This window comes from Erithacus rubecula (assembly GCF_903797595.1).
Source record: "Erithacus rubecula genome assembly, chromosome: 27".
NCBI lineage: Eukaryota > Metazoa > Chordata > Aves > Passeriformes > Muscicapidae > Erithacus > Erithacus rubecula.
In genome coordinates this window covers 505478-533228 of record NC_136679.1, presented here as the reverse complement: position 1 = coordinate 533228, position 27751 = coordinate 505478, and the positions used below count along the sequence as shown (strand labels likewise).

Genomic DNA, 27751 nt, shown 5'->3' with positions numbered 1-27751 from the left:
GAGAGGGAACGGCCTCAGGCCGGGCAGGGTGGGCAGAGCAGGAATTTGTGCACCCAGAGGATCCCAAAGCCCAAATTCTCCTGCAGGAACGGGAGGCGCCCTCCTGCTGATCAAAACCTGCAGCAAACTCACCAGCACACAGGAGACCTCGGGATCCTACTAAATAACAGGAACACTGAGACAAGCAGAGTAAAGCAGGAGTGTTTCATTTATATTTTACTCTTCATTAGATTGTTCATTTGAATGTCCATATTACAAAATTAGCTGCCATGGCCCACAACTGGATGGGACTTCAGGAAAGCTGTCAGCTTACTCAAAAGAGCACAAACTAGTATTTCCTTTCAAAGAACTCTGTGAAACAATAACATATTAATCTTTAAAGCTAAATAGTGCTAAAATTTCACATAATCTACATTAGTTTTGGTTTTAAATAATTTCACCAACCGTTATAAAATTAATGTATTTGCATGTATCAGGTTACAGACATTTGCATTTCAATGAGGGTGAAGTATCCCATGCTGGAACAAGGAGTTTAAGCAATTGCTGTTTCAACAGCAGCTAATTCTTATTGCCTCAGAACCAAGTTTCCACGAAGTATTGAACAAGAAAATGCAGGACATTGTTTCCCCACAAAACTAATAAAAGTCTGTTACAAGCAACAATAAAATGCCCTCTGGACAGGAAGCATTTATAAAATGCAGAGCTCTCCCAGCAAAGTGCTTGCACAGGGCATTCACTTCAATCTTGCCATTGAGATTCAAACCCTGAAGTGATCACTGACCAGGTGAAGAGGACAAACATCCTCTGTAATGTTTTCACTGGCTTGGGGAGATGAGGAACTGCAGGTGCTCCACTAGGTCTGGCTCCTGGCTGCAGAGAACTGGGCAGCAGCTGCTGAGATCAGGAGAGAAGGGGCTGAGACAAACTTGAATAGTTAAAAATCTTGAAGGAAAGCTGGAATTGCTAACTCACCATGCAGTCACTGCTGAAGGAACACTGTGCTGACATCACAGATTCCACACTGTGTTAAGTTTGCAGCATCCAAACATACAAGTAGGGAACTGTCCATGTATTCCATTCCCTTGGCTCTAACCATTTGTGTTTTACACATAAGCCAATCATGCCCACAGGTGACCTAACACTGCTTCAAGCCTTTGTTTGTAAAAAAAAAAAAAAAAATTAAGATAAAAAAATCTTCTATTGGAACTTCTACTCTATTGGGCTTAAATCCCTGAAGAATCCATACTGTGTATGGAAGGCTCTAAGTGTTGTGCCTTGATGCAAATAAATGCACAGTAAATGTTTCTTGTGCAGTTTTCCTCCCTCTAAGTTTTCCCCTTCCCTCACAATAACTAAAACCAAAGTTTGAAACCAAAGCATGAATATGTTACCAGCACACATGGACAGGTTTACAATCTTCTCTTTTTAAAGAACAAATGACAAAAAGCATTCAAGAATATTGCATTTTTTTTTAACAGACAAGTAGCAAAACTTTGTACCACCTGGAACAGAACTGCTGAGACAAAGCTCCCCACACATTTTGCTGTAATACTTAAATAAGTAACACCAATGCAAGAACTTTCTCTTAATGGTTCCTAGTGTTGAAGGACTCAGGGGATGATGGAGTTAGGCAGGTCTTTGTACCCTGTGAATGACAATTGCACAGGTGGCACCGAGACACTCCAACAGCAGTCACATGGCTTTCACTTTGATTTGCTTCATCTTCATCTGCTTCTTCTCAAGCTTCTTCTGCTCCCGCCGCAGAGCAGCTTCCTGCAGAGGGACAGGGTCTGAATGAACACAGATGATCTCTTGAAGGGACAAGCAGATCATCTCAGCACCAACAAAAGCCTCCAGCACGGGGCTCACATCTCAGCAGGAGCCTTCCCGTGCTTCGGAAAGGAGCAGCAAATACGCGACAGCTGCAGCGAGCAGGAATCAAAGCTGCCCCTGCTCCTGCAGCAGGCTGGAGGTGTGCTGGGAGGGCTGTGGCACAGCCTGCAGCAGGGATGCAGCAGGGATGCAGCAGGGATGCAGCAGGGATGCAGCAGCCCCTCACCTCCAGCCGCCGCTGCTTCTCGGGATCCTCCTCGTTCATGATCCGCTCCTTCTCCGCGCGCTTCTTCTCCTCGCGCCGCGACTGCGCCGCCTCCTGCCTCTGCACGTGCGTCAGCTTCAGGAAGTTCTCCTCCACACGAGCCCTGTTCTTGTCAGCCTTCTGTTTGCCCTGCACACAGAGGAACACACAGCTTGTACTGCTGTCCCCCAGGAGGATGCAGGGCCTGCAGCAGCCACACAGGAACAGCTCTACTCGCCTCTCTGTTGAGCCGGAACTTCTTGGCTTTGTCGATGGAGTAGATGACCATGCTCATCAGAGGCAGCAGAGACTCCATGTCCTTTGGGGAAGTGTTGCCTGAGCCAGGCACTGAAATAAAGAGGTCCTTGTTCACTCACACAGACTGGCAGTACTTGTCTGCTGGCTGTGATGCTCTCCCCTTATGGCTCACACTGTTCATTGAATAAAGATGCTCTAATCCTGCTCTTTAGGAAGCTTCATTGGGAGCTATGGGCTTGAATTTTGGAGAGATTTGCAGATCTATTATTTTCTAGAATTCTCCCAACAGGCCACTTTTATTTCAAACCAGGGTAAACCAAGTGAACCTGTGCAAGTTCAAACTGCAAGGCTTCTGGTTTACAAACAAGCCACCCCAAGAGAGAGAAGTGTGAGCTGAGGTCAAGAACAGCAAGACTGGGTGTCCTGTTCTCATGACAATATGCTGCTCAGTCCCCACTGTATTGCTGCCTTCTGTTTACCAATCAGTGATCCTGCTCCATGCACTGCAGTCACTCATCACACATTATCTTTCACACCTGAGCATGGGACTCACACCAATAAAGCCCAACACTCCCCCAGACACACACAGACAAAAGCTTCCTTACCATTAAATGTAAACAAAAGTGTCTTTTTAGTTTCGGGCAGTTTTGTAAGCTGGCCCTCCCTGGAGGAAAGAAACAAGTGTTTGGAAGGAGTGAAGAAAAATACAAACTAACATTCGTTGGAAAAACTATCAAGTGCCAAAGACACTTGCAAAGTACTTGAATAAAATAAATACTAAGAGCCCGGTTATAACCCAAAGTTAAGTTTCAAACTAACTCAAAATCCCACAGTATTCTAATATGAAAATCTCAGGCTTACATTTCACAGATCCTCCACAATTTTAGTAAAAGGTATACACATAAGCTGTCTTATAATTAAATCCAACTATTTTACTTTATGTTCATTAGTTTATACACCTGTGAACATAATACACCCTTGCAAAAACCTAGGTGATAATTCAGGTAAGGCACATCAGCCACCACTCAGCAATTCTGCAGCAGCCCCTGAAGGAGCAGGAGGCTGAGAGAGCAGCAGAGCTGCAGCCTGAGCACTGCAGAGGCACAGCTGAGTGGGGCTGGCAGAGCTCAGCCTTTGCACTTACTCTTGCATAAGCTTTGGACCGGAGAACTGGTCCGAGAACTGCACAGAGTCAATCTTGTCAGCGTAGTGTGTGAGGAAATGGATCATCTGAAAGAGAAGCTGGGTTAGTTTTCCCCAGCACCAATCCAGCTGCAGCCTACCCACTCCATAGGGCTTTCCAGGTTCCCTGCCCATGGCAGGGGGCTGGAACTGGGTGATTTTTAGGATCCCTTCCCACCAAAACCATTCTACAGTTCTGTATATCACTCGGGAAATTGCTGTGCCCAGCTTGCCACAGCAGCACTGATAGAGATGTGACCTTTTCCTTTGAACTTTTTCAGAACATACAAGCTATAAATGCCAGGATTGCCAAGGGGTATTTGTATTAATCCATTCAGGTTTACCTTAGCATCCATCATTCCCTCTGTGACCTCTCCCATCTCTGACAAGATAGCCAGTGAATCTGGAAGTCCATATTTTGCACCAGACTTAGGTTTATCACTGCAGAACTCACTCTGTTTCAAAGAGAACAATGCAAAAGAAAAATAAGCACAAGCCTGTAAGTATCTTATCAGACTGAACTGTTCTGGAGCGTGACCTCTAAAACTACTGGAAAAGAAACAATAAAAATACACTCATTCACTTATGCTGGCTGGGGACATTTCAAACAAAGTAAAGCACACAGCATCAACAGTCTTTAAGCCAGCATTTTCCTTCAGAAGGCAGCACTTTAAGGAAGAATATAAAGCAATTCTAATACATACATACTGGAAGGTTCAAAGTGAATTAAGGCACTTTGCTTACATTTTGATAACAGACCAAAAACTGGCATCCTACCAAGCACACTTCACACTGTTACTTGAGAGAAAAGACTTGCAAAGCATTGCTTGTTATCACTGGATTCTTTGCAAGCTCTGCAATTCTTTTCACACTTGAACATATGGAAAGTTTTAATTTCAGATCATGTAAAAACAGACGACTTAAACCTAATTTTTCCACATCACATATCACTAATTAAGTTTACTTTTCAATGCTTGAAGATGTCTTTTGTGCAAATTAAATGAGGTGAAGTGACACTGTGTATGCTGACAAAATTCTGCAGCCTCTTAAACCACTGTACCCCAAAAGAAAGGTGTAAGCTGCTTTCCTTGCAGGCCTGACAGGGGGGAGCACTTCTGATGTTTGAGTCCATTAGATTTTTATCTGTAGATGGAAATGTGTTTTCCTCACAGATTCCAACAGGTCAGTCACAGGTTTCCAACTGTTCCCAAGAAAACAGTGAATATGCAGATTAGATTCTTACATGCTATTATTTATCAATGTGCATGTACATACCAGGTCCTGCATCTCTTTCTGAAGTCTCACCAGTGCTTTTCTGGTTCCAACAGCAAATACATATGTGTCCATATCTTCATCATTCATTGTCACTTTTATTTGCTGTGAAAAAGAATGTTACTAGCCCTGGTCAGGTTTCAATGTTTGTCTGATACTTTGATTCCTAAGAACAAGGACTAAGCAAGGACAGACACAGCTAAGATAAAGGTATTTGATTTAAAGCTTATCAGTGTGTCTTAAAGTAAGGAAGCTTTTTAATTAGACTGAGCACACCATTCAGTACTGTGCTGTAATGACAGTGACCAGAACAGCAGAGTTATAAAAAGAATTTCCAATTAAATATTTTGATATAAGTAAATACTATTATAGATGGGAAGAGTATTCACAGTGCACACAGTCACTGTTCTTCCAAATGTAACTTCTCTTGGCACTTAGACTCTCTAAGAGCAAGTGGAAAAGGAAAAATAACATTAAAAATATAATATCCCTATATGGATAGTTCAGACTGTACAGAGGAGCAATCACTACATATTTCAGATGGCAAAACCACTTTTTATCAAGGTGATGTCTTGACTCATGATAGACTGCTCACAAAACCACTCGAGTGACAAAACCCACAGATAAAGCAACTTCCAGTCACCAGCAGTTTGTATTTCTTTCCTGCCTGTGAAATGCAAACAGTTCTTTGAGGTTGTTTCAACAGTTACTGGAGATATGGAGCAGTACAGAGAGCAGCTGTACTGTAGATCACAAGCAGCAGTTTCAGAGTTTCAGTTTTCAGGGTGCAGTCAGGCTCAGTACTCACCACTTGGTCCGAGGCCGGTCTCATCATGCGCGCCAGCACGTTCAGCAGGTCCTGCCTCTTGAGAAACTGAAAATACAAAACCAGCTCAACACAGCTGGAAAAACCTCCTTCCTCACAGCTAATCCCTGCCTGCCCTGTGACCAGTGCAGCTCAGAGGCAGGGCCACTGCCTGCATTGGAGCAGTTTCTCAGGGCTTTGTTCCCTCAAGTCAGGTGAACTCTGGGACTGCTCCATCCCAGCTGCAGGGCTTCCTTTCTGTCTTTGCTGTTCTTCATTGGAATTCCTGCTGGTCCATTTATCCCAAATGGGCTCTTCAGCCTACAGTCACCTCTGCTTTCTATACTCTTCCTCAAGCACTTGTTCTTTGGTGCCAACTTTAAGGGCCAGAATATAGGTCTGTTCAGACCTTCAGATGACCAACCTTCCCTCGTGTGTGTACTCAGAACTCTGTGTCTGAGTGTGAGCACAAATGCCAAGCTGGGATTCCATGCTACTCTCACAGGAATGGAAAAGTCTCCAGAACCTGACAACTGGTGACACATAAACAGCACCACAAACTCCCTCATTCTCACCTTTAACTGGATGAGCATTCCTTCACAGCACACCCTTCCAGAGCACCACAAGTTATATATGTGTTCATTCTCTTGATTTAGTTTCCCAGTGCTTGTAGCTTCTTTGCTAGTGCCATCATCCCCTGAGGAAAACAAGAGAAAGAGAACTGCAATCTCAAACCACAAACTGAGACACCATAGTTCAGCAGAAGGCTTACAGCTCACCACAGCACAGAGGAGGATTCCCTACAGCCTAAATGCCAGGCTAAACCCAGCTTTATTCAAATACCAAAACTGGATCCTGGCCATGGAACTCACCAACAAGAGCAAAGTTGCTTTCCAGCAGCTCCCTGTGAGTGTTGAACCAAGCATGAGCCAGGCGGTTGTTTTTGTTCTTGCCAATGATGTAGTTCATGATGTAAGCCAGGAGACCTGTCACCATCAGGATCTCCATGTAATAACTCTCCCAGCTGTTTTGAAGGTGAGCAGGGACCTGTGTAAGGGAACAGAAACTGTGATTTACATATCAAACAAGGGGATTTTGTACACACAGAAATTTGGGAAACACAGACTAGTGGAGAAGTTCCATCCCCAACACAGCAATAAGCTCCACAAAGGCCACAGGAGAGAGCTAAGCCTACATAATGCACTTGGCTTACTGGGGCACAGGAATCATTCAGGAAACAACTGATAACAGCATTCCCAAAATACCTGCTTCATACAAAAAAAAAAAAGGACTCAATTCTAAGAGAGCCTGGGCTAGCATCCATCCCTCAGAGTAAAGAGCCCAGCACTTCAATTCACTGAGCATTTCAGCTTCATACCCTGCCCATCACAGCATTATCTGACCATCACATAACTTCTCTGCAAATCCAAAGTAACAGCCAAAGCCCAGGAACATTCTCAGGATGTCAGCAAGAGCCACAGACTCCATGGGGCAGCAGGGAAATCTTCCTGACCTTGTCACCTCAGAGCTAATTCTGCCATCACTGTACCACCCTTGAGACACAAAAGTTCCCAAACCTCAATTTTCCCTGTCAAGGTCAGCTATAATGCCTAAAAAGAGATCACAGGGGTAATAAAAATGCAGACCTTGAGCACCTGATCATTCTGTGAAACACTATTTTAGGAGACAAAAAGGTGATGAAGAGTGGGTACAGAGACTGGCTTCAAAAACCAACAGAGTTGACAAATTCTAATCTGACATTTAAACCACAGACAAGCTAAAAACACACTGTGTTCATTGTTTAGTACCCCAGTGACATTCCTGGCATACTGTCTTATGAAAATAAGTGATGCAACTCCAAGTAGGAACGGGATCCACAGTTATACCTACATTAACTATTGTTATGGGGTCTTTATTTTTGCTGTGAGATGCATCTGGCTTCTCTTCATACCCTTCAAACTCCTCATCATCATATGGTTCACTCTCAGTGTCACCTTCCTACAGGATGAAATCACAAACAGCATGAAAATCCAAAGTCCAGCACGTACAATGCAAAAAGAGAAAGCAAGGTGCAGGGACACTATTAGGAACCACACTGAGAATGGGAGCAAGGCCTTACCTGTGTGTCTCCATCATCAAAGTCTTCCTGATTTTCATCCTGACCTTCAAGCTCCACAGTGGCTTCTTCTTCATCATCTTCTGTAGTGATGACCCTCTGAGGAGACTCTGTGACTGTATCTTCACTCACATCTTCAAATTCAGCAAAGTCATTATCATCATATTCCATAATGTCATCTCCATCCTCAAATTCATCATACTTTGCCAAAGAAAAGCTCCATGGGATGAACAGGACAGCAATAAAAATGTACAAATTCTTCATTTTCACTAGGGAAAAAAAAATTAAATCATTGCACCAAGTCCTTGTCAATGCTGTCACATTCCACGCCAACACACAATGCACAATTTGAAAACACCAGGAGTCAGACCAGAGAGAGAAATAAATCCCTGCCTGATCTTGCCATTTTCTCTAAAAAGAAAGTGACTACTGGTACAAGAGCAAAATAACTCTGAGGGAGAGGTTCTGCTGCTTGTGACAGCAGCAAATTCCCATCTGGCCACGCTGTTCAATGAGCTGGGATGGGAAGGGCTTTTCCCCTCAGCTTCCCATTTTCTGCTTGAGCTCAGAACAGTCCCAACCTCCCCCTGGGGTCGGGGCACCTTCTCCAAACCCCAAAAACGGCAGCAGCAGAACCAGGCAGAGGATCAGCTGCCCCAGGCTCTGCTGTCAGGCTCCTTTTGCTCCCTCCTGCAACCAGATCCGAGTGGGAACCTCAACGTTCAGCAGAGTTCTCTCACAAACTCAGAATAGAAAAGATTTGTTTCTAAATTTGACCAGCACTCCTCCGAGTGCCTCACGCAGGGAACCCACTGCTATGAATGACAAGGACGATTAAAATAAACTCCTTTGCCAAACACTCCTCACTCCAGCAAAACCCACAGAGAACACGGTCACAGAACCTTAATCAGGAAGGAAAGTTCAGCAAGGCCGAGTGCAGGAATTTGGAACATTGTGTGGGAACCTCACAATTTTGCAGGAATTTAAGAAGAAAAAAAACCCCAAAATACTATTTTGATACGACAGAATTTGCACTCTGTTCAAAATGACAGGACAACAGAGCCACCTGCTCGACCAAATTCTAACATTTCACAGTAAGAATTCACACACTATTTGAACACATCCACCTTCAGAAGAGCTGACAACTCCCAACAGCTTCATGCAAAACAAACTCCTGCAGCCAGCTCGAAGGACACAGCTGGATCAAATTCCAGACAGCAGAATATCCTTCCAGGTCCCACGAGGAACCGATTCATTCTCCTCCAGCGGCAGAGGAACGGCGGCGCTCGGCAGCCCGCGGCTGATCCCGGGGCAGCGCTCACCCAGCGGGCCGGGCCTCACCGGGACCGGCACACCGGGACAGCGGCGCAGGTGCTCGCTACCCCGCAGCTCCTTCCCGGAACACGAGTCAAGGTTACCGAGATAAAAGCAGCGACCGCCGCCCTGGGCGCGGCGCCTCTCACAGCCCCGGCCCGGCGCAGGCCGCGCAGCCCGGTGCGCTCCCGGAGCGCCGCCGGTACCGAGCCGCGCCCGGCCGCCGCGGGAGCGGGAGCGGGAGTCCCGGCCGGCGGGGCCGCGTTACCTGAGTCACGGGCGCGCCCGCCCTGCGCGCCGCTCCCGCCCGCCGCACCGGGGCGCCTGCGCGGTGCGCGCCCGCCGCATCTGCGGGTACACACACGGGGGGGCGAGCCCAGCCCCGCGGCGCGGGAAGCGCGCGGGAAGCGCCCGGAATCACCTGGGAACGAGCGCGGTCCCGGGGCAGCCGCTGCCGTTTCCCGCTCCCCGCTCTGCCCGGTCCCGCCGCCCTCACTCTCCGCCGCTTCACCTGCGCGAGGGGCGCATGAGCGGCGGGACGCGCGTCACCACGCACGGTGCGTGCGCACGTCGGTGCGTCGCGTCCCCACCCCCGCCCCGGTAACCGGGGAAGTGGCGGCGGCGGCTGCGGGCTGAGGGTGAGTGCGGGGCTGAGGGCGGGAGCGGCCGGGCCGGGCCCGGCGGGAGCCTCCCCTGCGGCCGGCGGGGCCTCCCGCGGCCGGGAGCCGCCGTAGCCGCGGCCTGCAGCGGGCGCGGGAGCCCGGGCCTGGCCCGCACAAAGGGCCCGCCCCGCAGCGCGGTTCCGCGGGCGGGACGGGCCCGCGCCGGGCCCGGTGTGCGGGCAGCGCCTCCCGCGCCCTCTGGCCCGGGCCTGTCGCCGCCGTGTCCCGGGAGGGCGATCCCGCGGGCGGGGTCCCTCTCGCACCGGCAGCGGGCGGGCTCGGTGCCCCCCGGGCGGGCTCGGTGCCCCCCGGGCGGGCTCGGTGCCCCGCAGGTTTCCTCCGTGCCCCGCAGATTTCCTCCCCGAGCGGCGGCCGCAGGGCAGCGGGGCCTCGGCAGTTTCCCTGCGGGAACCTCTCCCTGCTCGCTCGCTGCTGCCGAATGGCCGATCTGACCGTGTTTTGCTTTTGCTGCTGTCTGACAATAAAAAAGTGATCCTCATTTTTTGAGGCAGCGGAAGGAGGACGAAGGTGGATAACTACAGCGAGGAAGAATTCTTACAATCAGATTTTAACAGTTTCCAAAGATTCTCGCTGTGCTGTCACGGCAGAAATGCGGTTCCACCTCTCACCTCTTTATTGCAAGTTTTGATCTCCCAGTGCCGCGGATCCGCAGGTGTGAAAGCTCAGAGTGTGTCAGGACAGGGGGAAAACAGAACTCGGTGGTCAGTGCTGAGCGTAGAGCTGAACTGCCGAGTTCCCCCCGAAATCTGCTGCTGAGCTTTGGTCTCGGCTCAGATTTATTGAGCAAGCCCCAGGCTGGTGAATGTTCAGCACAGGGACTGGCTGCACTATTTACCTTCAGATTGTTTTGAAGTTGTTTTTTTGCCGGTGAGTTCCGATCTCATTGAACATTCTCAGTGTGAGGATTTGTTTAATAAGACTTGCAGCCTTTAGACAGCTGATTACAATGCATTGGAAAGCAGTGGGTATCTTTTCTCTGTCCTGCCTTACAGGTGTGATTTGCTTGACGATGCAGGTAATTAAATGACTCGAGAATGGAAACTGTAAATATTAATGTATTCGTTCAGTTGTCATCTTAGAAAATCAAGTTTTGAGCAGACAGTGGAGTGTTTAGATACTGTTTGAAGAGCAGAGATTGGAGAGCATCTCAGTATGTGCAGTATCTATGGCAGAAGGTGCTGCCTTGAGAGGCTTTTTGCAGGGATGTGCCTGGGCTCACACAGAGCCTTGTGCTGCCCTGGCCCATTTCTGTGAGGAATTCTCTGAGGCTGCTGGGTTGCAGGAGTGAGTATTGACAAGCCATGAAACAGATGGGACAATGTGGACATGCAAAATGTGCATTGAGCTGCCTTCTCATCTCTTGTTCCTCCTGATGGTCAAAGTTCCGGCCTTGGGTTTGTTTGTCTTAGGTTGCAAACAGGACTGGTAACATCTTCAATGTGTTTGGGTAATCCCTGAAGGACATGACCTGTTCTGGAAGGCAGACACTTTATTTTTATTCTTCTCTGGAGTTGTGGGTATGTTCATAGTGACAGAAGAGCAGAGGCCCATCCTTTGCAGGAAACAGATTAAACTCTTGTGGCTCAGAGTTCCACAAGTGCCTGGGTCATGGCTGAAGTGATGAACTAAAGAAAAATCCCAACAGTTACCTATAACTGCCTGGAGCAGGAGGGGCGTTAATGTGTCTTTTCTCACTTTAACAGGCACATTGGTGGCATCATGAATTGGAATAAAGGCGGGCCTGGCACGAAGAGAGGCTTTGGCTTTGGTGGGTTTGCCATAACCCCCGGCAAGAAGGAGGAGCCCAAGCTGTCGCAGCAGTCGCACAGCGCTTTCGGCTCCGCCGGCTCCTCGGCCGCCTTCGCCAAGGCGGGGCCTCCTCAGCTGCCCTCCTTCTACAAAATCGGCTCCAAGAGAGCCAACTTCGACGAGGAGAACGCGTGAGTGCAGCTGCTCTTGGGTGTGCAGCTCTGCCTTGTAATGGCTTCTGTTTCTGAGCTCGGGGCACAGGTCTAGGACATTTATATAAATTAATGTGCAGTAATATACTGCGAGTTACTATAGTAGCCTGCAGAAGCTTTCTTCCTCCTCCTAAAGAACATACTTTATTCACTCTATGGTGCTCTCAGACTTGGAGCCAAGCAGGACAAATTTGGGTGTCTTTTTGACTGGAAAATATTGATTTCCACAGTTCTTTCCTAACCCTTCTCTTGGCTCTATAAATGTATAAATAAGGCTGAGAAAGTTGGGATTGTTCAGCATGGAGAAGTTTGGGGCTTCCAGTATCTGAAGGGAGCCTACAAGAAAGATGAAGAGACTGTTTTATGATACCCATTTACCCTGCCATCACTTTGAACTTTTAACATGAATAATTGTGAATAAATAAATAAATCCCAGCGTTTCCTCTTGTGTCCATACTGACTTCTGTTGTCCATGTGGGTGCCTTGACTCAACCAGAAACCATGAAGGACAGCAGAGTGTTGTAAGCCACATGCTGACTGGGCTGTTGTTCATTTTCTTCAGGTACTTTGAGGATGAAGAGGAAGATTCCAGCAATGTGGAATTGCCCTACATTCCTGCAGAGAACTCCCCCACTCGGCAGCAGTTCCAGTCCAAGTCAGCAGACTCTGACAGTGATGATGATCCTCTGGAGGCATTCATGGCTGAAGTGGAGGCAAGAGCAGCTGGGGGAGTGTTTGGTCCTTGCTGTGCCTGTACCTGTGTGCTCTCAGGGGCAGCAAATGTCACTCAGGGCTTTGGCAGCTGCAGTCAAAATGCCACTTCACTTTGGGGTTTCTGTAGGATGGTGTTAGAGCTCACAAATGGGTTAGATAGGCAGAGAGTGGGTATGGCTTACAATACCTTAACTTTAACTGCTTTGGGGATGCCAGAGCAATACAACACAGAGCTCTGCTTGTCTCTGAATATCAAACTAAGGTTTTGTGTGTTTTTCACTACCTAAATGGAAGTTGTTTGGGTTTTTTTTGATTAACTGTTTCTTAGCTACAGTTCTGTTGTTAGTTGGATTCAGGAGGAATATGGGGATTTTAATTTTTCAATAACACTGTTACCAGCTTAGAGTAGTATATAAATTCAAAGGTAGTAGTAGGAGAATTTAGCTAGCATAAAATAAATATACAGAACAAGACAAAGTTTAGTCCAGTTGATGTCTCTGTGACATAATGGTCTAATTATTCAGAAACAGTTTTCCCTTCCATGTTTTACCATCTTGATCTTTTTAACCTGTGACAACTTTATGACCTGCCAGGATCAAGCTGCTCGAGACATGAAGAGACTTGAAGATAAAGACAAAGAAAAAAAGAACGTTAAGTAAGTTCTGTTTTATTATTCCCATCCCTGCCTGTGTCTTGCTCAGAGAATTCCAGTGCATTTTGCTGCTGGTGGTTGTTCATTAGATATATAGTGCATACCAAATAAACATCATTAGCCTGTGCAGGAGGTGCTGTGGGTAACAACTTGTGCTGTAAGAATGGGAGATGGGAGGAACCCATGGCAGCCTCCTGTGGCAAACTGCAGCCACTCTGAGTTAGCCCACAGGAGAAACCTTTCTGGGTCACAGCAACCAGGGCAGCATGTGCTACTCCTGCCACTTTCCAGATCAGCCTGCATAGGTTCTTTGCTTCCCACACCCTTGGTTTAGCTTTAAATTGCTTTTCTGTGAGCAAAATAGCTCAGTGCTGCTATACCTGGAGTACTGGAGACTCTTCTAGACTTGGACTAGGTATTTAGACATTAAAGCTGATAGATAAGGTAGCACATACCAATTGGGGTACTGAATTTGGAGTTTAAAACAGTTTAAATTTATGCAGCTTATCTGTCTATTTGTTTTAAGGCAAATAATTGAGCTGTTGATTCTTGAGAGAAATGTCAGATATATTGGTAGAAGTTACATTGCATGGGGTTGATCAGATTATACATGGTCCTGACATGGAACACAGGATCCAAATCACCACCTGGGGAAGTTCTGACCTGGATTTGCACTTCCTGGCTCACATTCTTCTTCAGTTATGGCACTTCTGTAGCATTGAGAGCTTAGACCAGGATGATCTTTGATGTGGCTTCTGCTGGGAAGATGGAATCCTAAGCTCTCAGCCTCAGTACCAGAAGTGAAGCCAAGTCTTTGCAGGGTCACTGCAGTGTTTGGTACTAGATATGAAACCTCCATGGGTTGGGAATATAAATATTGCTGAGTTGATAGTGTTGTGTCTTCCACGAGCTCTGGAGCTCAGCACTAATCAAATGGAACTGTTGAGCTGAGTCTGTGGAACACTTGCAGGGAAGTTTTTTCTCCGCTTGTTTTTCCAGGGGTATTCGAGATGACATTGAAGAGGAAGATGACCAAGTGAGTTCTTATGCAGTCTTTCTATCTTCTTTTTTGTTGTTTTGTATCTTTTAACTTCCCCTCTCTGAATACACAACTGCTAGGAGCAAAGAAAACCCCAGTGTTGTGTGCAGTATCCAGACAATTCAGCAGGAAGCTGTAAGGGTTACCTGCTGCCTCCACCCTTCCAGGTGTTTTAAGAAGAATATTAGACAGCTGCATTCATTGAAGAAGATTTTTTTCAGTCAGTTTGAACTTGAGCTTCCTGTACAGGTTATTGAGTGTCTGAGGATCTTCCACATTGTGTTGGCACAATCAGCTGCAGGGGACACCAGGGAGAGGCTGTTGGACTGTGCAGGCTCCTTGCAGTGGAATGTGGGGTCTGTTCAGGGAAGAGTCAGGCTTTTGATCCCTATTTTCAGAGAAGCTCCAGTTCTCATTGAACTTTATAAGCATCACTGTAGCAGAAATAATAAAGAGAAAGGACTTAATTTCAAAATGTAAATTCCTCCAGAATTTTAGTTACTAACTCTTTTGTTACTTGTGTTAGTGCAGAGCTTGGCAGGGTTGTGACTTTGTGTTTGGGCACAGCTGATGTTCAAGTGTACTGTGGGCATAGCTCTGTGACTGAGGATAACTGGCCAGGAAAATGGAAAAGCCAGATGAATATGTATGAATATTTGTAATCAAGCCTTGCTTTACAGATCTGATCTTAAATATTTGCTTCAAGTCAAGTGAGAGTGGTGTTTTCTCTATGAGAAAGTCTCACCCTGGTGTGCCAGTGAGTCTCTGAGACACAAACACCTTTGTGAGCTCTGAGGATGGCACATGACAGGGTGGCAGTGTCTTAACTGGGACTCCCTTCTGAAATACTTTCTTTCACATTTGTTGTTGACTTTCTCAATGAAAAATAGATACATTTTCATTTCCTAAAGTCTAGTTAGGGGAAGTAAAGAAACTATCATGGCATGTTTAGAAAAATCAACATCATACCCTTAGTAACAATGTGTTTCCTGGTTGAAAACCTACAGTGTTTTGTTCTTTGTGCTTTGTTCATGTGGAAATGAGAATAGATCCTTTTGTTGTTAAACATAACAAGACTTGGTAGAAGGAGTTGTTAAGCAGACACAAGACAGGTTTGTTTTTTAGGAGCATTTGGTGGTGTAGCTGACAGTGGAGATGTTTTCATTTGTACCTCTTGTCCTTCAGGATGTATCTGGTGTTTATTAGCAGAATGAGTTCTAGTGAACATAGGTACCATTCTGCTCGTGGTGGGTGTGACAGGCAGCCTGGCACAGCCCTCCCAGGCAGTGGCAGTGCCCTGCCTGTGCCCTGCCTGTGCCCTGCCTGTGCCCTGCCTGTGCCTGAGCTGGCTGCTGTGCTCTGCTGCAGGAAGCCTATTTCCGCTACATGGCCGAGAACCCCACTGCTGGTGTGGTGCAGGAGGAGGAGGAGGACAACCTGGAGTATGACAGTGATGGCAATCCCATTGCACCCAGCAAAAAAATCATTGATCCTCTTCCACCTATTGACCACTCAGAGGTAGGAGGGAATTCTGTTCTACTCTGGGGCATTGCAGAAAGCAGGAGCTGAGGAGGCCCCTGTGATATTTCAGTGCTTTCTTAGGTCAGCCATACTAACGGCCCTTGAAATGCCTTCATTTAAATACATCGTTTGGCAGGCAATTAAGAACTTCAGGAAAAAGGAATCTTGCATCTGGACCAAGTGAGTAATTGATTGATTCCATTGCAGATTGAATACCCACCCTTTGAGAAGAACTTCTACGATGAGCACGAGGAGATCAGCAGCCTGACCCCGCAGCAGGTGCTGGAGCTGCGGCACAAGCTGAACCTGAGGGTGAGCTGGGCACAGAACTGCCCCAGCAGCTTTTGCTGCCTCTCCTTCCTGGACTCTTACTTCTAATGATTTTCTCTGGGAACTCCAGCTTTTCACTCCAAGCCCCTCAGGCACCTGCAGGGATGCTGATTCCTTGGAAGTGTTCCATGCATTTGTGAAGTGGGCAGTGAGGAATGCTGCTTGGACTAAAGACCTGCAGAGCTTGGAGCTCAACCTGCAAATAGATCAGCAATGAGTTCTTTGCCATTTGTGATGTGTTAGTGGGGTGGTCTTCTGTGAAGGGAATTATTTGGGGTAGGACACCAGTTAGACACAAGGAGGTAAAAACAATGTTTAGTAGCTCATGTTGATTGACAGATAATTAAATTTTTTTATCTGAAAGTCTTATTTTCATAACATACCTCGAATTTGCACTCAGTTGAATTTAATGTCCACTCAAAAAGTAATGATATTTTTCAGAGGCAAAGAGACCCTTTTTTTTTTTTTTTTTTTTTTTTAACAGATTGCTCATTGTTTTTTCTATCACTGTTTATGAACAAAGATCTTTTTCTCTTTCCAAGGTCTCCGGGGCTGCTCCTCCAAGGCCTGGCAGTAGTTTTGCTCATTTTGGATTTGATGAGCAACTTATGCATCAGATTAGGAAATCTGAGTATACCCAACCCACTCCAATACAATGTCAGGTGAGTGTTGTTACTTCTCAAACTTGTCAAGAGAACAAAAAGAGCAAATGTAAAGCTCCCTCATCCACATGAATGTGACAAGCCTACAGAATGGATTTTTTCTATAAAAATAGCTCTGATTTTTTTAATAGAAGGTTACCCACTTTTTTTTTCTTGTTAAATGACCACTATAAATATCTCCATATTCCTTTTTCATTGTTTTGGGGGTTATTTTGGTGAATGAAAAGCATTCAAGTGATCTCTCTTACCTAAGGGAATGTTCAGGGTTTTTTGTCGTGGGCTTTCCTCGTTACCTGAGTTTTCTTGTACTGCCTAGCACAGGGATGTGCTGCAATGAGCATAATGTGGGCTTGGAACTTCCTTCTTTTCAGGGTGTTCCAGTGGCACTAAGTGGCAGAGACATGATTGGGATAGCCAAGACTGGAAGTGGGAAAACAGCTGCCTTTATCTGGCCAATGCTGATCCACATCATGGATCAGAAGGAGCTGGAGCCAGGGGATGGTCCCATTGCAGTGATTGTCTGCCCAACCAGGGAGCTCTGCCAGCAGGTAGGTGTGTGCATTCCTGGGTGTGCCAGCCAGTCTGATGGGAGAAGAAAGCAAAATTCTTGGCAAAATTTATCAGAGAAACTCAGGAAAGTTTGTGCATGAGTAGCCTGGCTCCAGCTCACAGCTCTTTCCTACCATTGTCCTTCTTGAAGGATAATAACAAACCTAAAATCTAAAATTATTGCACAGTGCTCTTATATTATTTTTAGCTATAAGGATGCTGTGGATGCATTGTGACAAGTTGCATGTGCCAAAGGATAGATCCTGCAGGTTAAATTCTTATTGGATAAATAGGTTTCTCCAGTTACTGGAAATTATCCACACGTGTTGAAGTATTCACCCCTGAGGAGCTGGGAGTGATTTCCTGGAGCTGGGAGCTGCAGAGTGCATTGCAGGGCCATGCTGCCTTCAGGGCAGGTGTTGTCTCAGTGTTGGTTGTGCTGTGTGTGGTTGTGCTGTGTGTGGTTGTGCTGTGTGTGGTTGTGCTGTGTGTGGTTGTGCTGTGTGTGGTTGTGCTGTGTGTGGTTGTGCTGAGCTGTGTGTGCTGGGCTGTGCTGTGTGTGATGAGCTGAGCTGTGTGTGATGAGCTGAGCTGTGTGTGATGAGCTGAGCTGTGTGTGATGAGCTGAGCTGTGTGTGCTGGGCTGTGCTGTGTGTGCTGAGCTGTGCTGTGTGTGATGAGCTGTGCTGTGTGTGCTGGGCTGTGCTGTGTGTGATGAGCTGTGCTGTGTGTGCTGAGCTGAGCTGTGTGTGATGAGCTGAGCTGTGTGTGATGAGCTGAGCTGTGTGTGCTGTGTGCTGAGCTGTGTGTGATGAGCTGAGCTGTGTGTGATGAGCTGAGCTGTGTGTGCTGAGCTGAGCTGTGTGTGCTGAGCTGAGCTGTGTGTGCTGTGTGCTGAGCTGTGTGTGATGAGCTGAGCTGTGTGTGATGAGCTGTGCTGTGTGTGCTGGGCTGTGCTGTGTGTGCTGGGCTGTGCTGTGTGTGATGAGCTGTGCTGTGTGTGCTGAGCTGTGCTGTGTGTGCTGAGCTGTGCTGTGTGTGATGAGCTGTGCTGTGTGTGATGAGCTGTGCTGTGTGTGCTGAGCTGTGCTGTGTGTGATGAGCTGAGCTGTGTGTGCTGAGCTGTGTGTGCTGTGCTGTGCTGTGTGATGAGCTGTGCTGTGTGATGAGCTGTGCTGTGTGATGAGCTGTGCTGTGTGATGAGCTGTGCTGTGTGATGAGCTGTGCTGTGTGTGCTGAGCTGTGCTGTGTGTGCTGAGCTGTGCTGTGTGTGATGAGCTGAGCTGTGTGTGCTGAGCTGTGTGTGCTGTGCTGTGCTGTGTGATGAGCTGTGCTGTGTGTGCTGTGCTGTGCTGTGTGATGAGCTGTGCTGTGTGCTGAGCTGTGCTGTGTGATGAGCTGTGCTGTGTGGTGCTGGCTGTGCTGATGTGTGCTGCTGTCGTGTGCTGAGCTGTGCTGTGTGTGCTGAGCTGTGCTGTGTGTGCTGTGTGTGCTGAGCTGTGCTGTGTGTGCTGAGCTGTGCTGTGTGTGCTGAGCTGTGTGTGCTGAGCTGAGCCGTGTGTGCTGTGTGTGATGAGCTGTACTGTGTGTGCTGAGCTGTGTGTGATGAGCTGTGTGTGATGAGCTGTGCTGTGTGTGCTGTGTGTGCTGAGCTGTGCTGTGTGTGCTGAGCTGTGCTGGGTGTGCTGAGGTGTGCTGTGTGTGCTGGGCTGTGCTGTGTGTGCTGGGCTGTGCTGTGTGTGCTGGGCTGTGCTGTGTGTGCTGAGCTGTGCTGTGTGTGCTGAGCTGTGTGTGCTGAGCTGAGCCGTGTGTGCTGTGTGTGATGAGCTGTACTGTGTGTGCTGAGCTGTGTGTGATGAGCTGTGTGTGATGAGCTGTGCTGTGTGTGCTGTGTGTGCTGAGCTGTGCTGTGTGTGCTGAGCTGTGCTGTGTGTGCTGGGCTGTGCTGTGTGTGCTGGGCTGTGCTGTGTGTGCTGGGCTGTGCTGTGTGTGCTGGGCTGTGCTGTGTGTGCTGGGCTGTGCTGTGTGTGCTGGGCTGAGCTGTGTGTGCTGAGCTGTGCTGTGTGTGCTGGGCTGTGCTGTGTGTGCTGGGCTGTGCTGTGTGTGCTGGGCTGTGCTGTGTGTGCTGGGCTGTGCTGTGTGTGCTGGGCTGTGCTGTGTGTGCTGAGCTGTGCTGTGTGTGATGAGCTGAGCTGTGTGTGATGAGCTGAGCTGTGTGTGCTGTGCTGTGTGTGCTGTGTGTGATGAGCTGTGCTGTGTGTGATGAGCTGTGCTGTGTGCTGAGCTGAGCTATGTGTGCTGAGCTGTGTGTGCTGAGCTGTGCTGTGTGTGCTGGGCTGTGCTGTGTGTGCTGAGCTGAGCTGTGTGTGCTGAGCTGAGCTGTGTGTGATGAGCTGAGCTGTGTGTGCTGAGCTGTGTGTGCTGAGCTGTGTGTGATGAGCTGTGCTGATCCCCACAGATCCACTCGGAGTGCAAGCGCTTTGGCAAGGCCTACAACCTGCGCTCGGTGGCCGTGTACGGAGGAGGCAGCATGTGGGAGCAGGCCAAGGCCCTGCAGGAGGGGGCAGAGATTGTGGTCTGCACACCAGTGAGTACCTGGGAGCCCCAGCCAGGGGCTGGAGCTGTTCAGCTTGCAGAAAGCTCTTGAGTCTGTGATGTGGATATTGACAGTTCTAGACTGAAGCCTTGAGATGTTTTCTGTTGTGTCTCTAGCTAGGATGAAAAGCAGCTAGATGGTTGTATATATGAATGTGCTTTAAAAACTTGTTTTTTCTTACTAGGGTCGTTTGATTGATCATGTGAAAAAGAAAGCTACAAACCTGCAGAGAGTCACTTACCTTGTGTTTGATGAAGCTGACAGAATGTTTGATATGGGCTTTGGTACGTATTGAACCAAGTCACTCTTTTGGTGCCCAGTCCCTGCTTAGGGTCTGTAAAATTAAAGAGTGAGTGAGAGGCACTCATTCTTTTTGTGGTTATATGTTAAATGAAGCAATGAAACTGCCTTTTGACTTAATTCTTCTAAATAATGAGTGTACAGAGTTGATGAGAGCATTTCTTCTCCCTTGCAGAATATCAGGTCAGATCAATCGCAAGCCACGTACGTCCTGACAGACAGAGTGAGTGAACAGTGAGTCTGGAGCAGAGCTGGATTTCCAGTTCTGGACACAGCCACACCAGGAGACTTGTGCCAAAGTTCACTGGTGTTATTCTCAGCGTGGGCTGTTGGGAGGGAGCAGCTGTGACATGTGGGCATTCAGCTCATCTCTCTGTAATCCCTCCACTGGCTGCACTCAGAGCAAAGATGATTAGCTGAATTCATGTTCATATGCCTTGAAATTCAGTGTTCTGAGCTGCCATGAAAGTTGACAGCAGTGCCCTTATTATCAACATTTCAGATGCCATGAAATGTGTTCCCACTTTGTGGTATTCTAACAGTGGTTGGCAATTTCCATTTGAACCCATAAAACCTCATCTTCAGTTCACTGACACTCAGGAATCCAGGTCCTCCTTCACAACATCTGTGCAGTGTTTTCACAGTTCTGAAAGGAATTTCTGCTTCCAGGAGTGTGAAGCCTGTTTCTCTTGCAGCTCTCCTGTTCAGTGCCACGTTCCGTAAGAAGATCGAGAAGTTGGCCCGGGACATTCTGATCGACCCCATTCGGGTTGTACAGGGAGACATTGGAGAGGTAATTCCATGGTGCTTGGGAGACACTCACAGCAGGGGATTGTCCTGTTTCTGTTCTCTGAAATTTAGGTTAAACTGCAGAAATCATAATTTATAGTTAGTTTTAAATAATTTGTGCTTAGCAAAACCATAAATTTTGTGGGTTTCTATTTTTATCTTATTGACCTTTCCGCCAACAAATTTGCCTGTAGTGTTGGGAGGTTTCATCAAGGAGTAGAACATTAATGCAGTGGTTTATTTTTGTATTTAGGCTGAATCAGTGGGTGTATCTTTTAGTTTTGTCTCAAAAGCATAAGCAAAGCCATTGCAGCTTCTGCAGTGAAGAATGTGAAACTTTTACAGTCTCTGTCCTATGGTTTACATGGGAGTGTTGGTGCTGGACTTGCTTGACAGTGACAGCTGAACTATCAACAGGCTGGGATCTGGTAGGAAGCTGATGAAGTGGGCAGATGTAAACCTGCTGGGAAGAAACATTGCTAATAATATATTGTAACTGTTGAGAAATTTCACAAGATGCCTTTGGAACATCTTTCTTTCAACCAGCTTTCTGTATTTTTTGTTTTTTACAACAGATCCCTTTATAACAAAAAAGTGACTACCTTAATCCCCTTCTTTCAGGGAAAATTTGTCCTTGATTGTGCTTAAGAAAAGCACCAGCTTTCCCAGCTCAATCACAGGGCCTCTATTCATTGATCTAAACTATTACTGTGTACTGGGAGCATCATCCTTGAAATCTTAAATTGTGTAAAAATGGAATCTTTCAGAGAAACCTGCAGGTAGTGCTGTAAGCTGCACTGTATTGCTGGTGATGCAGAATGGTTGGGAAGTCTGTGCATTCCTCCCAGCTGGCTGGCTCTGAGGACATTTCTCCCCTTAGGCCAATGAAGATGTCACTCAGATCGTGGAGATTTTCCCCTCTGGGCCCAGCAAGTGGAGCTGGCTGACGCGGCGGCTGGTGGAGTTCAGCTCCTCGGGCAGCGTGCTGCTCTTCGTCACCAAGAAGGCCAACGCCGAGGAGCTGGCCAGCAACCTGCGGCAGGAGGATCACAGCCTGGGGCTGCTGCACGGGGACATGGACCAGAGCGAGAGGAACAAAGTCATCTCCGACTTCAAGAAAAAGGGCATCCCCATCCTGGTGGCCACGGATGTGGCAGGTAGGTGACCTTGTGGAAAGCAGCTCAGACCAGCTGTGGGTATCTGCACAAAGACACCCTTCAGTGGGAGGCAACCAGGTTGGCTTCTGTACCTGCAAGGACACTCCAGAGCTTTTCAGAGCCGTGGAATGTCCTGAGTTGGAAGGGACCCACAGGGATCATGGAGCCCTACTCCTGGCCCTGCACAGACACCCCCAGAGTCACACTGTGTCCCTGTGCAGTACGTGGCATTGGCAAGGGGAGTACTTTTAGTCTCTTAACCATGCCTAGATTGCAGCCTGACATTTTTTAATGTAAAGAAAAAAAAGCTGTGTCTTAAGGAAGTGGTTGCTGTTCATTCATCAGCTGGCATTCCTTTTGTGGGACCAGAGCAGGGTGGTACTCTGGTGGCAGAGGAGTAACTGCCAGAGTTAACTGAGGTAATGACACTTCCCACCACGCTGCTCTTGCTTGCAGCCCGAGGGTTGGACATCCCTTCCATCAAGACCGTCATCAACTACGACGTGGCTCGGGACATCGACACGCACACGCACCGCATCGGCCGCACCGGCCGCGCCGGGGAGAAGGGGGTGGCCTACACCCTGCTGACCCCCAAGGACAGCAACTTCGCTGGGGACCTGGTCAGGAACCTGGAGGGTGCCAACCAGCACGTCTCCAAAGAGCTGCTGGACTTGGCAATGCAGGTAAGAACCAGCAGAACTTGAGATGAGGAACCTTCGCTCCAGATTGGCCAGCTCGCGTTGCTGCCTCCCTCATGTGTTAGCAGTGATCTTTTGGGGACCTGTCCTGGTTTAAAGTCGGTTTCCTAGTGTTTTTAATGGCATTGGAAAGAATCCATGAAGATTTTGGAACATAGTATGTGATCTGTTTTGGGGCTAGGCACTGCCTAGGAAATTAGGAGCTGTAATCTGCTGATGCCAGCAGAGCATTCCAGTGTCTCATTACAGTCAAATTTATAGCAGGCACCTGGGAGATACAGCTTAGTTAAAGCTAAACTAGAAAACAATTACAGGGACATTCCCTCTGTGAAAGGGTTCTTGCTTGATCATTCCACCTGCCTGGAAGTGCTCTGTGCCAGGTTTGCTATATACAGGTAGGTGCAACAATTATATTTGTGCCACTGAACTTATCAACTCTTTATTGTCTTTTGCTGCCTAAATAGCAGCAAGAGAGCCCAGGCTTTTTGGCAGCTCCAGATTCAGAGATTTGCAGGCCTGTGGATACACTAGCAAGCAGCTTGGACAGCAGCTGCCAGAAGTAAATACTTTTTCTGACAGAGGCAGCATTTTCAGAAGGGACAGAATTACTGAGGCAGAGATCCCCTGACTGCCTTGAGAGGAGCATGTAGAAGCCAACTGATTTATTCACATTTGGAGAGACTGTAGGGCATAAAAAGAGGTTGGGCCAGCTATTATTTAAACACCTGGAAACAGCAGGTCTGGTTGGGCTGACATTCCCTGGCCATTGCTTGGTACAAAAGGTTTTGCTGACAGACCCTCATTTCTCCTTAGAAAGCACTGGGCTAAATCAGTGAAACCCAAGTATGAGCAAGAGCAGAGCTCCCAAGTGATGGCATTGGAAATTGTGTTTATTCCTGGGTTTATTAGGATGCAAACCCCCAAACCTTAACCTGAAGGAGAATTAGAAATTAGAAATTACTTGTAACCCAGAGCATCAGACCCACGACACAACCGCCTACGGCAGCTGTGTGGTTGAATGGAAAATATTATTCATGTTTGTCTTTTGAAATGCTCAGCATCCCCTTTTCTCAGCCTCATTCCATGCATTTATGAAGCTTTTTATTCCCTGTGTTGAGAAGCATTTGTCGTGTTACAGAACCCGTGGTTCCGGAAATCGCGTTTCAAAGGAGGGAAGGGCAAGAAGCTGAACATTGGTGGTGGCGGCTTGGGCTACCGCGAGCGGCCTGGGCTGGGCTCAGACAGCACGGTAAGAGCAGCGCTCAGGAGCTGCTGCACTCATTCCTGCAGCTTCTTCACTCAGTCTTGGCTACCCTTTAACTTCAAAAGAAGGAGCAAACTGCTCCACTGCTCACAGCTCTCCAGGAATCTGTCCTGCCCAGTGGATGTATTTCCTGAGTGCAGGGTCAGGACAGATGTGGGCAGTGGTTGAACTGGGTGTGTCTGTGTGCCACAAACCTCTGCAGTTGCCCTTTATGTTTTTGCACAGGACCGTGGGAACAACAACAGTGTGATGAGCAACTATGAGGCCTACAAGCCATCCACAGGGGCCATGGGGGACAGGCTGACAGCAATGAAAGCAGCTTTCCAGGTGGGTTCTGTGCTTGGGCTCCTCTTCTCCCCTGAAAATGCAGCAGCCCTGTTATTTCAGGTTGTGGCTGTGTCACTTGGAGCACACTCAGCATTACAGTCCCAAGTGGTGGAATTAGGTGCAGGCTGGACTGAACACGTTTGCACAGATTTCTTTTCTGCTGCCTCTTTGTTCTTTTTCCTTTCTGGATTCTGCACCTGGGCTTGATTCTGTTGAGGTTGCTTAGCAGTGGTGTAATTGCAATCAAAAGGGGAACCAGCTCTTTCTCTTCAGTGTAAAATTTAACCCCCCAATGTAAGAATTCCCTTGTGGGTGTTGTGAGGTAGGAGGTGCCCATTACTGTGTGTCCATAAGCACACCAGGAATGGAATCACTCCAGGACTGACTTTCTGGGAACTGTGCTTCCCCCAGTCGCAGGCGGGTTTGGGAGCGCTCGGTGACTCTGTGGGGCAGCCAGAGCCAAACCCGCCCTCTTGTCTCTCCCTTCCCTGCAGTCCCAGTACAAGAGTCACTTTGTTGCTGCAAGCTTGAACAACCAAAAGACTGGGAGCTCTGCGGCCGGTGCCAGCGGCTGGACCAGCGCCGGGAGCCTGAACTCGGTCCCGACCAGTTCAGCGCAGCAAAACTCGGCCGGTGCCGAGAGCCCCAAGGCAGCGCCGGCCTTGAGCAGCGGCACGGGCGCCTTGAGCAGCGTGCCCACCTTCCCTGGCACCGGCGGCACCGCCAGAGAGCGGCACAGCGAGCCCCGCAACAGCCGGCACAGCGAGGCCGCGCGGCGCGGGGAGGGCGCGGGCCAGCGCTTCGGCAGCGACGGGCAGCGTTTGGGCAGCGATGGGCAACGTTTGGGCAATGAGGGCCAGCGCTTCGGCAGCGATGGGCAACGTTTCGGCAATGATGGGCAACGTTTGGGCAATGAGGGCCAGCGCTTCGGCAGCGATGGGCAACGCTTCGGCAGCGATGGGCAACGCTTCGGCAATGATGGGCAACGTTTCGGCAGCGATGGGCAACGCTTCGGCAATGATGGGCAACGCTTCGGCAATGATGGGCAACGCTTCGGCAACGAGGGCCAACGCTTCGGCAACGATGGGCAACGTTTCGGCAACGATGGGCAACGTTTCGGCAATGAGGGCCAACGCTTCGGCAACGATGGGCAACGTTTGGGCAACGAGGGCCAGCGCTTCAGCAACGATGGGCAGCGTTTTGGCAGCGATGGGCAACGCTTCGGCAACGAGGGCCAACGCTTTGGCAGTGATGGGCAACGTTTGGGCAATGAGGGCCAGCGCTTTGGCAATGAAGGCCAACGCTTCGGCAACGATGGGCAACGTTACAGTAATGATGGGCAACGCTACAACAACGATAGCCAGCGCTACGGCAACGATAGTCAACGTTATAACAATGATGGCCAGCGTTATGGCAATGATGGTCAACGCTATAACGATGGCCAACGCTACGGCAACGATGGCCAGCGTTACAACAATGATGGCCAACGCTCTGGTAATGACAGCCAACGCTACAACAATGATGGCCAACGCTTCACCAATGATGGCCAACGCTTCACCAATGATGGCCAACGCTTCACCAATGATGGCCAACGCTTCACCAATGATGGCCAACGCTTCAGCAACGATGGCCAACGCTTCAGCAACGATGGCCAACGCTTCAGCAACGATGGCCAACGCTTCAGCAACGATGGCCAACGCTTCAGCAACGATGGCCAGCGCTACAACACTGATGGCCAGCGCTACAACACCGATGGCCAGCGCCACGGCGACGGCGGTGGCCGGCACGGTGACCCCTCCCGGCACGGTGACGGTCGCCATGGTGACGTCCATCGGCACGGCGAGGGCCGGCACTTCACCGAGCTGCCGGGCGGCGGCAGCCGCAACAGCGGGGACAGCAGGAACAGCAGCGAGGGCAGGAATGGAGAGAACAGGAAGGAGGCCAACAGCCGAGACAACAAGACAGATGGTTTTGCTGTCCCAGAGCCCCCCAAACGCAAGAAAAGCCGGTGGGACAGTTAAAAGCTGGGGGGTTCACAGCCTGGAATCTCTGCAGGTAGTGCTGTCTCTTTCCAGAGGATTTCTTGGGGTTTTTGGTAACTGGTTGTTGAACAGCTGGGGCAGGAGAAGGAAACCATGAGACCCTCCAGGCAAGTTCATCGGCGGACAGATTCACCCGAGGGAAATGCACACAACACTTAGTGGAAGGAATCATTTTGATAAAGCTCCCTGGGTTCTGCTTCAGAACATTCAGTGCTCGAGTGACTCTGCTGGGTTTAAACAGGTCTTCTTGACTAAAAGAAGCTGTTCCACATCCTTCGAATGTTAAGGAATTGTTGTCCATAGAAGTATAAATTAGTCTTTTCTTAACCAGCGTTCACATTTACAAACCAGTCCAGTCCACCTAGAGATGCTCAGGACCTGCCTGTTAGACATTGATCTTGCAGCAGTTTGGTCAGTACGGTGAGTTCTTCCCCCATCTCCTTTTCACATATTCCCTCAAATAATTTGGCCTCTCCCCATCAACTAAGAATGTATCAATTTGCTTTGCTGAAGGTGGGGCAGAGCAAATTGGTATTTGGTTGGTTTCTTTTTTTCGTGTGTGTGTGTGTGTGTGGAGCTGTTCAAGGGATCCTTCTCCATCCCAGCAAACCTCAAATTCACTTGTAGTGTAGGCTGGACTCCCAGGCTGTTTGTGGTCAGTACTTTAATTCTAATCCCATCGCCCAAATTTTTTTTTTCTTTTGAAGAACCTCCTCCTTCCTAATATCCTCATTCTGGTGGAAGCCTGCATAGCAAACCTGTCTCTGCTGTGCCTATGCACCCTCTGTTCTGAGAGGGTTGACTGCTTTCTTCAAATTAAAAACAAAAAAGGGAAAACAATGTAGATACACCACAACAATCAGAGGCTGGAGGCCCCCAGGAAGTGTGGCTAAAGGAAGAAGATTCAGATGTTCAGGGATCTCTTGCTCAGAAGCCTTTAGGGAGAACTTAGGAAACAATTAATGAAAAGAAACAGCTCAAATCTGGCCCTGTTTTGGACTTATGGAGTAAATCTGTAAAATCTTGCTTGCCCATTTTTAACTCAATGTGCGTATTCCCATTTTTTAACTTTTTTTTTTTTTTTGCCACAAGGTAGGGAAGAACTTTTCAGCTGGGACGAGTCAGCCCCCACCGCTGGCTCGTTTCCACTGGAAGATGTACCAGAAGCTGTCAGGGTTTTGTGACATTGTGATGTTTTCTTTATCAGCTGTGCATTTACTTTCTGCTTGCTCTAGTAAATGTTTTATTACTGGTACAAAAATATGCAGCGTGTGCTTTTCATTCTCCACTTCTTTTGCCTGCCCTGATGTGCAAATGGAGAACTGACTGTCTGGAGATCGACTGTGTCTCTCTCCCCAGAAGTTGTGGATTGTAGCTGATAAAATACTTCCCATGGTTTTTTGTAGTATCTTTCACCCCAGAATGTTTCACAAACCCTGGTTT

General features: G+C 48.3%; 3 protein-coding genes across 5 annotated transcripts in view; 2 read left to right on the top strand and 1 right to left on the bottom strand.

The window, feature by feature from the left end:
• MAP3K3 (mitogen-activated protein kinase kinase kinase 3) overlaps nt 1-27751 on the top strand; it is a 108223-nt gene that overhangs the window by 72719 nt on the left and 7753 nt on the right. The gene's annotated exons all lie outside the window — the stretch shown is intronic.
• Nucleotides 191-9792, bottom strand: CCDC47 (coiled-coil domain containing 47). 2 transcript variants are annotated; one of them, XM_079327762.1, is made up of 13 exons: nt 9536-9792; nt 7714-7979; nt 7485-7592; nt 6467-6641; nt 6170-6291; nt 5598-5663; nt 4793-4894; nt 3862-3972; nt 3480-3565; nt 2941-2999; nt 2316-2425; nt 2060-2227; nt 191-1773 (listed from the first exon to the last, which is right to left on the bottom strand). In XM_079327762.1, the coding sequence occupies exons 2-13, from the start codon at nt 7972-7974 to the stop codon at nt 1693-1695; spliced, it is 1449 nt and encodes a 482-aa protein (XP_079183888.1). In that variant the 5' UTR covers nt 7975-7979; nt 9536-9792; the 3' UTR covers nt 191-1692. The 2 variants fall into 2 exon arrangements, with proteins under 2 accessions (XP_079183888.1, XP_079183889.1); XM_079327763.1 differs by having other exon boundaries at nt 9446-9545.
• On the top strand, nt 9562-27569 carry DDX42 (DEAD-box helicase 42). Of its 2 annotated transcripts, none has more exons than XM_079327761.1 (19): nt 9562-9662; nt 11411-11647; nt 12231-12381; nt 12976-13037; nt 14034-14070; nt 15442-15591; nt 15802-15906; nt 16467-16586; nt 16958-17134; nt 19594-19722; nt 19916-20015; nt 20207-20254; nt 20727-20824; nt 21701-21977; nt 22434-22660; nt 23814-23924; nt 24165-24266; nt 24761-25060; nt 26006-27569. In XM_079327761.1, exons 2-19 carry the CDS (start codon nt 11427-11429, stop codon nt 26285-26287), a joined length of 2697 nt encoding a protein of 898 aa, XP_079183887.1. In that variant the 5' UTR covers nt 9562-9662; nt 11411-11426; the 3' UTR covers nt 26288-27569. The 2 variants fall into 2 exon arrangements, with proteins under 2 accessions (XP_079183887.1, XP_079183886.1); XM_079327760.1 differs by having other exon boundaries at nt 24761-25085; nt 25547-27569.

What these genes read in the sequence shown, in the direction of transcription:
- DDX42 (XM_079327761.1), top strand. Translation starts at nt 11,427, where the DNA reads ATGAATTGGAATAAAGGCGGGCCTGGCACGAAGAGAGGCTTTGGCTTT. An exon ending in TTGAAGAGGAAGATGACCAA is followed by an intron (nt 14,071 to 15,441) that starts GTGAGTTCTTAT and finishes GCTCTGCTGCAG; the next exon opens with GAAGCCTATTTCCGCTACAT. An exon ending in CACCTATTGACCACTCAGAG is followed by an intron (nt 15,592 to 15,801) that starts GTAGGAGGGAAT and finishes ATTCCATTGCAG; the next exon opens with ATTGAATACCCACCCTTTGA.
- CCDC47 (XM_079327762.1), bottom strand. Translation starts at nt 7,974, where the DNA reads ATGAAGAATTTGTACATTTTTATTGCTGTCCTGTTCATCCCATGGAGC. An exon ending in AAGCAACTTTGCTCTTGTTG is followed by an intron (nt 6,292 to 6,466) that starts GTGAGTTCCATG and finishes TGTTTTCCTCAG; the next exon opens with GGGATGATGGCACTAGCAAA. An exon ending in AGGGAATGATGGATGCTAAG is followed by an intron (nt 3,566 to 3,861) that starts GTAAACCTGAAT and finishes CTTCTCTTTCAG; the next exon opens with ATGATCCATTTCCTCACACA.